Genomic DNA, 15,139 nt, shown 5'->3' on the forward strand with positions numbered 1-15,139 from the left:
CACAGGTCATACTCCTTTAGAACCTCCACAAAAAAGGAAAGCAGGGGCAACCGCATCCCCGATTCCAACTGCTCCTCGTAAACCATGAGCTCTTTCGCACCACCCGCATGATGAGCACGGATATCTTCTCCAAGCGCAACTAGCTCATATGGCTTCCCCAATCGATACACCACGGAGATAGCAGCTAAATTCGCGGAGACAATGATACTATGCGCATCGTCCACCGAAAAAGATTCCGGTCTTTTTGGCCACTCCACTCCCTCAAACCGCCTACCATCAACACTAGTGACCCCCGCGGAACGCGTCCATACCCTCTGGCGCATTTCCTCATAAATCGAGGCCAGGGGACGCTCTTCGGTAATCAAACCCTCCGGTACTACAACCGCTACCTCAAGAACGCCGGCAGCAACTCCTCCTACCGGCCGCTCAACACTAGGCGGCGCACGCTCTATGATTTTCTTTTTCTTTCTCGCAGCAGCAACACTCTCCTCTCCCGTGTTCGCCTGCCTTTTTCGTTTTACGATCCGCGTTCGCGAAGCGTAAAATCACCCGGTGTCACTAGCGGTAGTCTTCTTAGGGCTCCCCGTGAAGAACCTTCTGACATACTCCCCCTCCCCAGAAAAAACAACTAAACAAAAGAACTAAAGACAGGAGAATTAAGAGGTATGACTGACCTCGCAAAGGTTACGACAAGTGTCGTAGAGAATCTTCAGCAGAACATCGTCAATTAATACGCCCGGTGCCCAGCAAGTGCGAGCAAACGACAGAACACCGCTGGAAAGCTCAACAAAAAACAGCGGCTCCAAAGGGAAAAGGAGATGGTCAAATCGCACAAGGAGAAGAAAATTTGACGAAATAAGACAGAAATGGAGCCTCCCCCTGCCTTTTATATCAAACCAAAAGTGGAGGCACCGGCAACGCACGACATTCAATGTCTTTTTACGGCGCGTGCAGGAGCATTTAATGAAGGGGCAATAAATTGTGCGCTAAAACCCAAAGCCGCATGCAGCAATCTGAAGGGTCTCTATGAGGAAATCGAGCACCTTTCATACAGCTGTCAACCACTCGTTGAGGAACAGCATGATCCACTTAAATTCTCGTATCCTCGCATGCAATACTCGGCTATTCTAGCTGGGGGGGACTACCTGATTCGGAATGTCACTTAGGCCCAAGAGGCCCAACGGAGCCCGACCAGCGAAAAGGCCAGGGCAACAGAAGGCCCACAGGCCCAAGATAATTCACTATAAATATACCAATGAAGGAAGGAAAGGGGGATCGGGTAACTATTTTCTACCTCACTCTCATTTGATTAGAATACACTCTCGAACTACTAACTGTCTTGATAGTCGGAGTATCCGCATGGACCGTTCCCCGCGCAGAGACGACCCCCGAAGAAGCCAGACCTTCCCGATGAAGACCCAGATCACTGTTCCGCATTCCCTGATTACTTACTATTTCAATAATGGTCTTCTCAAGTTTCACTCTAGGTTGTACATTGGGTCCTCTATTGATTTAAGGCAGAAAATTATGGGGGAATGTCATAACTCTCCCATGGGAGGCCACTCGGGCCTTAAAAGCACCCTTACTCGTGTCCAACAGCACTTCTATTGGCCTAATTTATCACAATCTGTGACTGCTTGGTAGCTAACTCTGAGACTTGTTAGTGTTGCAAATTTTCTCTATCTATACCTCCTTCCATTGCTTCCTATTCCTGCAGGAGCTTATCAGGATATATGTATGGATTTTATAGAAAAGTTACCTAAGCCATGTGGCTATAACACTATTTTGGTAGTGGTGGATCATTTTTCTAAAGGAGAGCATTTTATTGGCCTTTCCCATCCATCTGATGTTGCCACTGTAGCTAAAGTCTTCTTGGACAACATCTGCAAGCTCCATGGGATGTCACATTCCATTCTCGCTAATAGGGACAGAATCTTCACAAGCATTTTTTGGAAGGAACTAATAAAGCTTCTAGACACTCAGCTTCATTTCAGTAGTCTTACCACCCCCAAACATATGGCTAATCAAAGCGACGTAATCAACGTTTGGAGAACTATACCTTCGAAACATGTGTTTTCTCAACCTAAATAAATAGTCTAAATGGCTAAGTCTAGCTGAATTTCCATGCACTTTATGGTGTTATTCCTCAGCTGCCAATCCTTCCTTGAGGCCCTTCCAGTGTGGCGGTTGTTAAAGAACTGGTGCATGAATGAGCTTTCCCATATTAAAGAATGCATGTCTACTTCTCAGAACAGGATGAAACAATTTGTTGCTCAAAGGAGGAGTGACAGAAAATTTATGGTTGGAGACCGAGTATATTTGAAGCTCCAGCCTTACAAACAAGTTATTATTGCCTTAAGAAGCTCTCTCAAATTTTTTGCTTGTTAGTATGGACCATTTCAAATCAAAGAACGTGTTGGCAATGTGGCCTACAAGCTACAACTTCTCCCAACTTGCAGGATCCATGATGTGTTCCATGCTTGCTCCAACTATTTTCCCATTGACCACTTTACCCCTATTGTAGTTGGTGAATTTGTCACTCAACCGGAAAAGGTGTTGAATTCTCATTGCCATCATCAATGACAAAGCAGTTCCTCAACTTTTGATTCATTTGGCTGATATGTCTATTATTAATTCCACATGGAACGATCAAGCCAGCTTAATTATCTAAGTTTTTTCATTCTTAGGAACAAGAAGGGTGTATTATCACATACAAGCAACGGATTAAAAGTTAGAAGACTAGATATGTAATTATCTAAGTTCCTACAATATATTTTGAATATTTTGATTTCCTTAAAGGGCTTGGTAGCCATTAGCTAGCACTATAGCTAGATTATTAGTTTTTGATTATTTTGATTTCCTTAAAGGCCTTAGTAGCCATTAGCTAGGTTGTAAGCTTTTGGACTAATGAGTTGTTAGAGCTTACTACAATTACAGATGTATATTTAGAAAACATTTTGTGTACCGCAAATTTATGCAATTGTTCAGTGAAATCATTTTCTCCCTAAATTTTTCTTCCCTACCTATTTCTCTTTCTTCTCTCATTAGATCTTCTGTGGCACCAGAACTCTGGTTCTAACATCATCCTTTGCAAAAGATCTTTCACGATACACCGGAGGATATTCGATTATAATATAAAATTTCAACAAGTTAATCATTTAGCATAGGAACAAGATTAGAATTACATAACTGCAAATAAATTCTTAATTAGTAAAAGTTGACATGATCAGAAAGAGAAGAACAAATATTAAAAAAAAAATTAGTCATAGCTACTGGACATATCACAATATAACCAGGTTTTTCAATGCAAAATCAAGGATTAGGACCCTTGCATGGAATTGTCAAGTATAGCAATTTTTATCAGCTTTACCATTTAGAAATAAGATAAATTTCACAAGTATTCAGTTCAAAAGCTATCTCGATAACAACAACCAAAAATCTCATTGTCTACCATTATCATTTTAGTTCTAACCATGCCATCTCCATGGAGTCTCAGCATCATACATCAATCTAAACCAAGTGCAACGACCAGAAGTAATAACCAAAATGCACTCATGTGGCAAACACTACTTGAAAAGATCTGGATTCAACCAATCCCTGTAAATTGAGATTAATAACTCGTAAGATTTCCATCGAGTACGACTAACATAAGAAGTTAATTCATATCTATACTCAAGCATAATGGTGCACTTACTTGGTAATATCATCAAGGTGGTCATCAAAATCGACCACATCCTCCCACTTCTTATCCGAAATATAATCTAACAGCACAACATTTGCTGCTGGCTCTTTAAATACCAATCGACTGCTTGTATCTGATCCAACTAACTTCCAGTTCTTTGAAGTGTCCCTTGTATAAAGCTATTATGCATCAAGAGAAACACAATACTTTATACTTAATCATGGTGAATTGTTAAATAAGAAATTTTAACTAATTATCATTTGACTGGCGAGGCAGTAGTATATCACTGAATCAAGGGCAAATTTGAGGTGATTTGAAAACTACAACAAAAATATGGCCAAAAAAGAAAAATACAAAGGCATGCTTTCACTATTGCTAAAAGATATATTTGGCACCTCAGATAATTTTCAATCATACAACTTCATAAACCATGTCCAAAGTATAAGAATTAGAAATTAGAACAAAAGACATTGACCCTAAACAATAGATAACCCCACAATAAATTTCATAAGGATTACCGGACAAAGATTAAATTCATCCTGATGCTGGCATCAAAGTGAGTTACATAGGCGAAAACATGGTCATGTTCCACAATGACCAAATTATATTTGGCAAATATTTGACAGTTAAAGCAGATATTTATCAGTTATGCCATAATTCTGAAGAGAATTGAATTCTATACAAGGTTTCAATTCAATTTTGAAGAACACTCCAGTCAAATTATATTGATGCTACCCTGATAAAGGAGGAAGCAACCAACTATTAGACTGGCAAAGATTTTTCTCACGTTTTTTCTTTAAATCGCCAATGGCTTCCCTTGTAGTTTTTTAAAGTTCACCTAGCACAACTGAATCAAAATTGGTACATTTTTTAGCACAGAAGTATTAACTCTTCTTCGGAAACAAAATTACATCCAGATCTCAGAATTCTATCCACTTCTTTCTATGGCACCAGGCAGGGACAGAACTAAGGGTTCAGAAGGGGGCTTGAGCATCCACTGGTCGCCGGAAATATCCAGTGTATGGAGCTCTAGTTTTTCAGGACAAAGGCACCTAAAAATTTCAGTTAAGCATTCATAAGCATTAGAGCACCTCTGTCACCGGCACCACAGCTGGGCCCTAGGCAGCCTACTGGCTGAGGATAGCTTATTGGTTGGAATGTTTTTTCTTTTCGTATATCTATTATTTTCAGTTTCATTGCTTTCATTTATCAAGAAAAAGAAAATATAACCTTAAAAATCATATTGTTTTATTCATTTCTCGTATTTACAGTGGCTAACGCAGAACCATCAGGCAATTTCCTACGAACATTGAACACATAACTCTGAATAAGAACATTGCCTTTCAAGTTCCAAGAACAATATGAATAACTCACTAAAAACAGATTCATGGGTTAATTATCATTTATCAGTGTCAAAAATATGTATCTAGCAATTTAACCATCATTATCTCTTGACTTTTCCAGTTTTATAAACAGACTCCAATGCATTCAAGTCTCTATTTTAATTCCAGTAGCAATTAAAATTCCTTCTCCCATTCCTTTTATTTCTTCCAAATGAGAGAATAAAAAAAAGCAAAGGAATTGACCTGCATAATAGGGCTTCGTTCTTTCTCCTTTGCTAGTGCTTCCAGCTTTTTGTTATCTAACTACAAAAAATAACAAAAATCTTATCAACACCACAGATATAATCAAAAATCAAGTCCAGCAATGAAGACAAAGCAAAAATTTAATAAAATACATCATACCAAAAGAATAGCAGCTTGGGGGAAGTAGCGAAAAATGTGATCTCCAATATTCTTGGCCACAGTACCAAGCTCAGTCTCATCAAATCTCTCATTCGCATGAAAGTAGCCCACTATACCCAGACCTTGAGAACTATAATACTCCTCCATCTGTTTCATTTAACATGAAAAAAAAAACAACTAAGCCAAAATCAAATCAAGAGGAATCGTTAATTGAAGGCTAAGGATAAGCTTAATCGAAAGACAATTAAAGTCTAAACATAGTGTTGTAAACCTAAGCATACCAAGATGAGGGAGATCTCCAGGGGAGGGAGGAGGCCGAGATGATTGTGAAAAAGAGGGACGGAATCAGTAATCTCGATGACATCATCGCTGGATCGGCCGACTAAAACGCCGTCAACAGCTGCAGATTTGTGTTTGAGGGCATGGAGTACCAGCTTTATGTAGGCGTTCTGTGAAATCTCGTATTTGAACTCACCACCACCCATCTTCTTCCTCAAAATTCGATCTTTTCGACTTTCTCTTCTCCAAAATAAAGAACCGCCGGCGATCCAACAGCACAAGCTCTGTCTCTATGTGTGTTAAAGGTTAAAACGGTACGTCGTGTTAAGGAATATCGTATCTTCCAATCCAGTCCTGGATTAATTTCCATCTTTCCCATGTGAACTGTAAATTTGCAACTGTTAATTAGTACAACTTTTATATTCACCACGGTAATTTCATTAAGAAGCTGTAAATATATTGCAAATAGGTTACGGTAAATTTTTCACTCTAAAATTATAGATTCAAAATCAATTAGCCTCGGTTCTCCTTAATAAAACGATCCTTAATTTTACCTATGAGCTATTATCAACTGTACAAAAACGCATTAAATTTGTATACCAATGTTGAAAGTAATTTTTATTTTCATTTTATGTAAATAAATAGTATAAATTATATTTCAGTGTAAATCAAATCAACAAACAATCAAAAACAGAATCGGGTGGCGAATCGGCTTGCTGTGGATGGCCATGAAAGGGTTATGGGCGTGTTTATTTTCTCTTCCCCCTGAGTTCCTGTTGTCCTTGCTTTTTAAAGATAGTGTGGGGTTAGCTTTCCTAGGCTAATCCCGGACTAGGGCGTTATTGGTGTTTTGTTTTTTCTTTCATTTTTCTACGAAAAAAAAAAAAAAAACAATGGAACTCCATAAATATTGTTTATCTCCTTAATTTTGAATCTACCACCTTCAATTCTAGATTCAAGTTCATTTCCTTCAATTTTTAATTCTTAATTTCAGCTCAAAAATTTAGTTAATTTCATACCTTTTTATAATTATTTCTCTAATTCTAGTCGATATAATTGTTATCCGACAATTCCTAATCATCGATTTAAATTAATCTTGCTTATGCAACAATTTGTCATTGTGATTTTCAATCTTAACTTCAAACTCCAACTCACAAACTGAAATATTCACACCCCATTTTCACGAGCAAATCTTTTCTGAATCATATTTACAATTTATTCATTGAATCCAATTGATCAAATCACCCAGAACCAAGTTTTTGGTAATTATAGATTTCAAAATCGACATCTTTCTCATCAAACAATTGTTCTGATCAGCTATTTTCTAAAAATCATTTCGGCCACCACAGGCCAACATTACCTGCAAAATCGGTCCTAATCTCTTTATTGACATCCAAACTATAGATCGTAGATTTTATTTCGTATAAAATAGTCACCTATAGCCATCATTCTGCTACTCAAAGTCTTCATATTACTCTGCATTTACATTCTTCAATTCTGGTGAAACTAGTTTAATTTTTAAAAAATATACACTTTAATCCTTCAACTTTTAAAACGATACTAATAAATCCAATTTCTACATCAACTTCAATAAGTTCCAACCTGGTTTGCAAACATCCCAGCGACATCAACGTCCACTTCAATGCCTCAACGAAATGTTTGATTCTTTATTTAATTACGTATATAATTATTTCAATTATTGTTAAAAACAAGTTATTTTAGTTTTGCAATTCATAGCCTATGCGATCAATTTGCTAATTTTGAATTATGCGTTTGAGTTGTAATTTCCTGTTGATTTCCCACCTACTTAATTAAAACAAAGACATAAAAATTATAAAATAAAACATAGTAAAAGTTAAAAAACGTCTTTATGTTTAGTTTTATTTATTTTTAGTAAATAGCTGACCAGTCAAGCGAAACCAATGACCTAGTTGATGGAGTGATTAGAAAGACAAGGTGGAGATTGTAAGTCGTTGTTTTCTATCACTTGCTGATGATGCTGAGTCAACAAGTCAGCATTGCAAGTCGTCGTTGTTTTCTATTACAAGAATGATGCTGGGTAATCAAGTCAGCATGAAGTAATTCAACAAGTCGGTATAATGGCTGTGGTCAGCATGGTACTGAGGTGTTAATACAGGTCAACATGGTCTTGCTGTGTTACCACTGGTCAGTAGGTCTTGCTGAGTTAGTACATTTTTGAGTAAGGATATTTTGGGTATTTTCACAATCTTGTAAAGGCTATAAAAGGTCTGGGTTGGGAAGTAGTTTCATACGAGAGATTATTCTTAGACTAAGTCATTAGTGTACACTGTGATATACTAAGTTGGGGATTGGGAAAACACGAGAGTTTCTAGAGAGGAAACTGTTTCAATCTTGTTGTAATCTCCATTGATTAGTGAAGTTGCTGGATGTAGGCAGTTAAGCCGAACCAGGGTAAATTCTGTGTGTATTCTTTTGATTGTTGTTTCAAGATCCAATCTGTGATCTTTGTGAATTTTGTTTATTTATGTGGTTGATTGATCGTTCGAAGTATAGTTCAACAATAATTGTAAGTCGTTGTTTTCTATCACTTGCTGATGATGCTGAGTCAACAAGTCAGCATTGTAAGTCGTCGTTGTTTTCTATTACAAGAATGATGCTGGGTAATCAAGTCAGCATAATTGTATGTAATCAAGTCAGCATGAAGTAATTCAACAAGTCGGTATAATGGCTATGGTCAGCATGGTACTGAGGTGTTAATACAGGTCAACATGGTCTTGCTGTGTTACCACTAGTCAGTAGGTCTTGCTGAGTTAGTACATTTTTTAGTAAGGATATTTTGGGTATTTTCACAATCTTGTAAAGGCTATAAAAGGTCTGGGTTGGGAAATAGTTTCATACGAGAGATTATTCTTAGACTAAGTCATTAGTGTACACTGTGATATACTAAGTTGGGGATTGGGAAAACACGAGAGTTTCTAGAGAGGAAACTGTTTCAATCTTGTTGTAATCTCCATTGATTAGTGAAGTTGCTGGATGTAGGCAGTTAAGCCGAAACAGGGTAAATTCTGTGTGTATTCTTTTGATTGTTGTTTCAAGATCCAATCTGTGATCTTTGTGAACTTTGTTTATCTGTGTGGTTGATTGATCGTTCGAAGTATAGTTCAGAAAAACCAGCAATGAGATGGATTTTCCTTATCAGAAAAACCAAGAGAAAACTCAGTTAGAACCGAGTAGTCCTGAGTCCATTCAAAACCTAGAGAGTATTAAGAATGAGGTGGAGCTTGAAGAAAATAGTGAAAACACCCGTAAAACCGAGCAAGAAGTCAGTGATGGTAATTCTACTGAGTCCAGTCAAAGCTATAGACTTGTTAGAGACCGTGAAAGAAGAGTCCCTAGGGCCCTGGTTAGATATGGTTTTGAGGACCTTGTAGCTTATGCATTTAGTGTTGCTAAGGAAGTACAAGAATCTGAACCTGTAACCTATAGGGAAGCTGTGAATTCGGTTGACAAGGAACAGTGGCTTAACGCTATGAAGGATGAGATAAAATCCCTTGATGAAAATGAAACTTGGATTTTGGTAGATAAACCTCCTGATAAGAAGTTGGTCGGTTCAAGGTGGGTGTTTAAAAGAAAGGAAGGGATACCTGGTGTAGAGAAACCTAGGTTTAAAGCTAGGTTGGTGGCCAAAGGGTTTACTCAGCAGGAAGGTATAGACTTTAATGAAATCTATTCACCGGTTGTTAAACATAGGTCTATAAGGATTATTCTCTCTCTTGTAGCTCGTTTTGATCTAGAATTAGAACAGTTAGATGTCAAAACAGCTTTTCTTCATGGAAACCTGGATGAGGTCATATATATGCAACAACCAGAGGGTTTTGAAATAGGAGATAAAGACCAGCGGGTATGTTTGCTTAAGAAGTCTCTATATGGTCTGAAACAGTCCCCTAGACAGTGGTACATGAAGTTCGATGAGTTTATGATAAGTCAGGACTTTCATAGGTCTAGTTATGACTGGTGTGTGTATAGTAGAGACCTTAGTGATGGCTCTAAGATTTATCTCTTGTTATATGTTGATGACATGCTTATAGCTTGTCACAACAAAGCAGCCATAAATCAGTTAAAGGCACAACTAAACACACTGTTTGAGATGAAGGATCTCGGGTCAGCACGGAAAATTTTAGGGATGCAAATTTCTCGAGACAGAGGAAGAAAGAAGTTGTTCCTAAGTCAGTCAGTTTATCTGAGCAAGGTGTTAGAACGTTTTGGTATGACGAATTCAAAGGCCGTTCTCACTCCACTTGCAAGTCACTTCAAGCTGAGCAGCAAGCAGAGTCCTCAAACTGATGAGGAAAAGGAAGACATGGAGAGGGTGCCATATTCTAGTGTTGTAGGCTGTCTAATGTACGCGATGGTCTGTACACGTCCAGATTTGGCTCATGCTGTGAGTCTCATTAGCAGGTTCATGGCAAATCCAGGAAGAGCACATTGGTCAGCGGTGAAGTGGGTGCTGAGGTATGTCAAAGGCTCACTGAGTAAAGGTTTGAGTTATGGTGGAGCTGAAGCCCTAGTGGATGATGTAGCAGGTTTTGTTGATTCTGATTATGCTGGTAGCATTGACACCAGAAAATCCCAAACCGGGTACGTATTCACTGTGTTTGGAACAGTAATAAGTTGGAGGGCAAGTCTACAGTCAGTTGTGACTCTGTCAACAACCGAGGCTGAGTTTATTGCCGTCACAGAGGCAGTAAAGGAAGCAATGTGGCTGAGTGGAGTCTTAACGGAACTTGGAGTGACACAGATTGATGGTTTGAAGATTTACTGTGATAGCCAAGGAGCTATACATCTGTCAAAACACCAAGTATTTCACGAGCAATCCAAACACATAGATGTGAGAATGCATTTCGTCAGGGATGTGATTAGCACTGGTACTGTTCAGGTGGTGAAAGTGGGAACTGAGGATAACCCAGCCGACATGCTGACCAAATCCGTTTCAAGTAATAAATTTGAACATTGCTTGAAACTGGTTAGGATGGTCAGTGGTCCTTGAGTGTATTTTCTTCACTAGTTGATGGAGTGATTAGAAAGACAAGGTGGAGATTGTAAGTCGTTGTTTTCTATCACTTGCTGATGATGCTGAGTCAACAAGTCAGCATTGTAAGTCGTCGTTGTTTTCTATTACAAGAATGATGCTGGGTAATCAAGTCAGCATAATTGTATGTAATCAAGTCAGCATGAAGTAATTCAACAAGTCGGTATAATGGTTGTGGTCAGCATGGTACTGAGGTGTTAATACAGGTCAACATGGTCTTGCTGTGTTACCACTGGTCAGTAGGTCTTGCTGAGTTAGTACATTTTTTAGTAAGGATATTTTGGGTATTTTCACAATCTTGTAAAGGCTATAAAAGGTCTGGGTTGGGAAGTAGTTTCATACGAGAGATTATTCTTAGACTAAGTTATTAGTGTACACTGTGATATACTAAGTTGGGGATTGGGAAAACACGAGAGTTTCTAGAGAGGAAACTGTTTCAATCTTGTTGTAATCTCCATTGATTAGTGAAGTTGCTAGATGTAGGCAGTTAAGCCGAACCAGGGTAAATTCTGTGTGTATTCTTTTGATTGTTGTTTCAAGATCCAATCTGTGATCTTTGTGATCTTTGTGAACTTTGTTTATCTGTGTGGTTGATTGATCGTTCGAAGTATAGTTCAACAATTTTCAGTCCTTGCATCCTCCGTTCAATCGTTGCATTTTTAGAATTCAAATTTAGATGCATTCACCGTTTTTATTGTAATTATTTAATTATTACTAAAAGTATTTATTATTTTTGAAAAAAAAAATTCTCTATCACATCCGTATTTATACATTTTTTCCTATGCACATACTAAAATTAAAAATTTAGAGCATCTCTAAAATTAAAAATTAGAGCATCTCTAATGGATATATTTTAGTTGTTATTTTATTGTTGAAAGTTGTTACTAAACATTAGAGTAGAAGTACTAAAATTGGTTTGTTACGAACTTTGGTAACAAACCTTGCCAAATGATTTGTCCATCTTACAATAGGAGATTGTGGAGATTGAATACCAGCGCCTGCACCATATTGAAGACCCAGGAAAGTTGCACGCGCGCACAAGGAAAAGGCTAACTTTTTCGCTTTTTCATAATGGGATAATTATAGCTTTACTCTCATTTAAATTACTATTTTACTCCCAATAATGGGATAATTACTTAATCAGTCCAAATTTTTTAATTACAAAAAATATTAAAATGACAAACACTTTAATGGAATATAATTTTTAAGTGTTATTTATGACTATGTGGCATTAAGAGTTTGTTAACACCATTAGAGGTGCTCTTAGAAAAGTATTGCCAACGATGAGCTATTATCATCTTTTTGAATCGATCAGTTGCACAAAAACACTAACGGACAGAGCTATTACAAACGTGCATCATAAGGCCAATAAACCTTCATTCCAACAATTTCAAATTTCTAAATGTGAAACTGTTGATATACAAGTTAATAAATTAGAACTTAGGGCAGTAAATGTTGAAACACCTTTCCACATGATTTTGATTTGACAAAATGATTTAAGTTAATCCATGATTAAGAGGCAATTAAATTTAAGTGCTTTGATTTAATTGTACTAATATGTTTGTTCAATGTTGAGTATAAGTATAAATGCAAACAGAAATAAAAAGTAAGACAGAACGAAGTCAGCATGAGAACACAGCACAAGCTGAGTGAAGTGTAACTCAGTATAATAGAAGGAAAAGTCATCTTCAGAACAAAACGCTTGAAGATGGAGCTAACCAAAGAAGCTGAGTGGAATGCAACTCAGTATCAAAGAAGAGAAGTCTTCCTCTAAACTAATGCTTGCAAACGAAGTTGACCACGGAAGCTGAGTAAGAATATGACTCAGAAACAAAGAACAAAAGCAACGTCAATAAAGTCAAGCTTAGTGTTCTTCAGGACAGCGCGATTGATCTGTTTGCTAGATGACAAGATCCGACAACTGTCTGCACCAATAACAGGAGCTTTGGAATTACGTCCAGAGTCAATTTCGAGATGCATGGGTCAACTGTTCGTTAGCTAAAAGACGAACTGACACTAGAAGACGAACCTGCCGGAAGAAGACAAGTCTGACGCCTGCTAAAATCAGACGGCAGGATTGGCCTGCAAATCTGAAGCTGACCAGAACAATGAAGCAATAGATCCGTTTGAATCCAATGGATAATTCCAGATTCAAATCATTAGAGGTTCAAACTTCAACTATAAAAGGACAAGTTCATTCTTGGATCCTTAGCCGATTGCCGAAACAGAAAAGAGAAAAAGAGCATACATACAAAGCACATTCAAACAAGAAAAAGATCTTACACCAAATTTCCATTTCTGTGTAAAAGCTAGATTGATTTTGTAATCATCTAAAGTGTTCTTCATCTAGAAAGAACAAGTGTATATCAATTGTAAAATTGAGAGAGTTGTGCTGGGTACTCGGTTTTAAGTACTCAGCAGTAGAGAATCTGAGTGTTCGGTTATAGCGCTCAGTAGGAGTTGAGTAGACGAATAGAGGAAGGTACTCTTGCATATTCAACTGCCTTGTAAACGGTTTGTGCTCTACCTTTAAAGAGCTCAGTATTGGATTGAAAAAGCCCGGAGGGACTCTGGGGACTGGACGTAGGCGGAAAGGCCGAAACAGGATAAGTCTTGCTGAGTAATTTCTAACTCTCTCTCAATATATATTTGTATGTGTTGCTTGATTAAATTGCTCAGGATATAAATTGTAAAAGCTGACACTGAGTAATCGAGGTGCTGAGTTGGAAGCTGACCTTAAGTGTTAATTCCAAACTCATAAGTAAAACAGTTCTAGTCAGCACCTGACTAAAGCTGTCTTACATCTCTCGGCCGTGCTGACCAAAATAAAGTCAAATAACTTAAGAATTAATTAACGAAAAAGTTACATTAGTTCCTAACCCCCCCCCCCTGGAACTAATCACACGGGACCAACAGTAAATAATGAAAATAAAATTAAGGGATAAGTTATTAAAATAGGTCTAAAGTTTTTGAGAAAATATCAATTTAGGCTTCACGTATAAAATAGCATCAATGTAGGCTTAACGTTTAAAAAAAAAACACCAATTTAGGTTTCGATAGCAAAATGTGAGACGTCATTCATATTACTCGGTTAAGATCAGAACTTAACGGAGTAATATGAACGATGTGTCCATTTAGTTATCGAAGCATAAATTGGTACTTTTTTTTTAAACATTAAACTTACATTGATGTTATTTTATACGTAAAACCTAAATTGATACTTTGCCAAAAACCTTAAACCTATTTTGATATCTTATCCCTAAAATTAAGGAACATAAATATAAATTTACATAAGATGTACCAAATACGGCAAAATAAATTTTGATATTATCAGGTTAAAAAGAAAGAAACGCTCATGGATCTCAATTTTGCTTCTACTAACTTCAAATCCCCGAACTTAAAAGGGAAAGAAGGCAGAAGTCGACAAAGGAAAGAAGGGAGTAATATACTACATTTTATTCATTGAAAAGTCTGAGAAGATAATGTTAATTTTAGGGTCAAATACATGAATATTATAATTAATTATAAAATTACAACTAAGTCATATCACCAAACTTAATGTATATTATGATTTTACATTATAATTTTAAAAAATTAGACTCCAATTAATAAATCATAAACCCTAGAAAATATATTTTATACTTTTAATTTATAAATTCCAATCCTTAAAAGTATTAATTCATAGTTATAAATAGTTTTTCAAAGATGAATTTCTATGTAATTTTCCTTTTATTTTATTGTTTATTTTCTGTGGTACTTTGTGTTTAATTGTTTATTTTTGTAAAAATTAAAATCCCTTTGACGATTTGAAGAAAATGGAAAGCTCATTGATTTTGGCTGGAGGACAAATGGCTTTATGCCCTAAATTATTTGACTAGTATTAATATTTATTTAAAATTTTATTTACTAATTATTTTATTCTTTAGTGAATGTTTTTATGTTTCTAGTTAATATTTTGTATTAGGGTTAGGCTATGCTTACTTTGTTTTTTCCACCATTGAATGGTGATAAACTTTTACAAAGTAAACTCATCCAGTGGTAGAAAAAACAAAGTAAAGCTTACTTTGTCAAAAATAAAGTAAACATAGAAGACACCTTTTGTATTAATTTTAGTTCCAAATTTTGTACAGGTTCGTCATTTTTCTAAAATATATTTTTTCCTTTGTTGCCATGAATATATTATTTTATAAAAAAAAAAAAGAACAATGCTTTAAATTATAAAAGATACACCAATTAATTTTAGATATAAATAAAATCAAGGGTAATAATTTATTAGTCTACTTTTTACGAACACACTGTTTAGTCCCTCAATTTTGAAAAACACATTATAAGATTTCTATCTTTTATCAATATTAATCATTT

The 15,139-nt window shown here is 36.5% G+C and overlaps 1 protein-coding gene across 1 annotated transcript; it reads right to left on the minus strand.

Annotated features, from left to right (window-relative positions):
- Positions 1 to 3,346: 3,346 nt before the first annotated feature.
- Positions 3,347 to 6,029, minus strand: LOC136219292 (ER membrane protein complex subunit 8/9 homolog). The gene is made up of 5 exons (XM_066006648.1): positions 5,709 to 6,029; positions 5,428 to 5,574; positions 5,269 to 5,328; positions 3,695 to 3,861; positions 3,347 to 3,597 (listed from the first exon to the last, which is right to left on the minus strand). Exons 1-5 carry the CDS (start codon positions 5,910 to 5,912, stop codon positions 3,567 to 3,569), a joined length of 609 nt encoding a protein of 202 aa, XP_065862720.1. The 5' UTR covers positions 5,913 to 6,029; the 3' UTR covers positions 3,347 to 3,566.
- Positions 6,030 to 15,139: the final 9,110 nt, after the last annotated feature.

The sequence above is a fragment of the Euphorbia lathyris genome, chromosome 2 (genome assembly GCF_963576675.1).
Source record: "Euphorbia lathyris chromosome 2, ddEupLath1.1, whole genome shotgun sequence".
Lineage (NCBI taxonomy): Eukaryota > Viridiplantae > Streptophyta > Magnoliopsida > Malpighiales > Euphorbiaceae > Euphorbia > Euphorbia lathyris.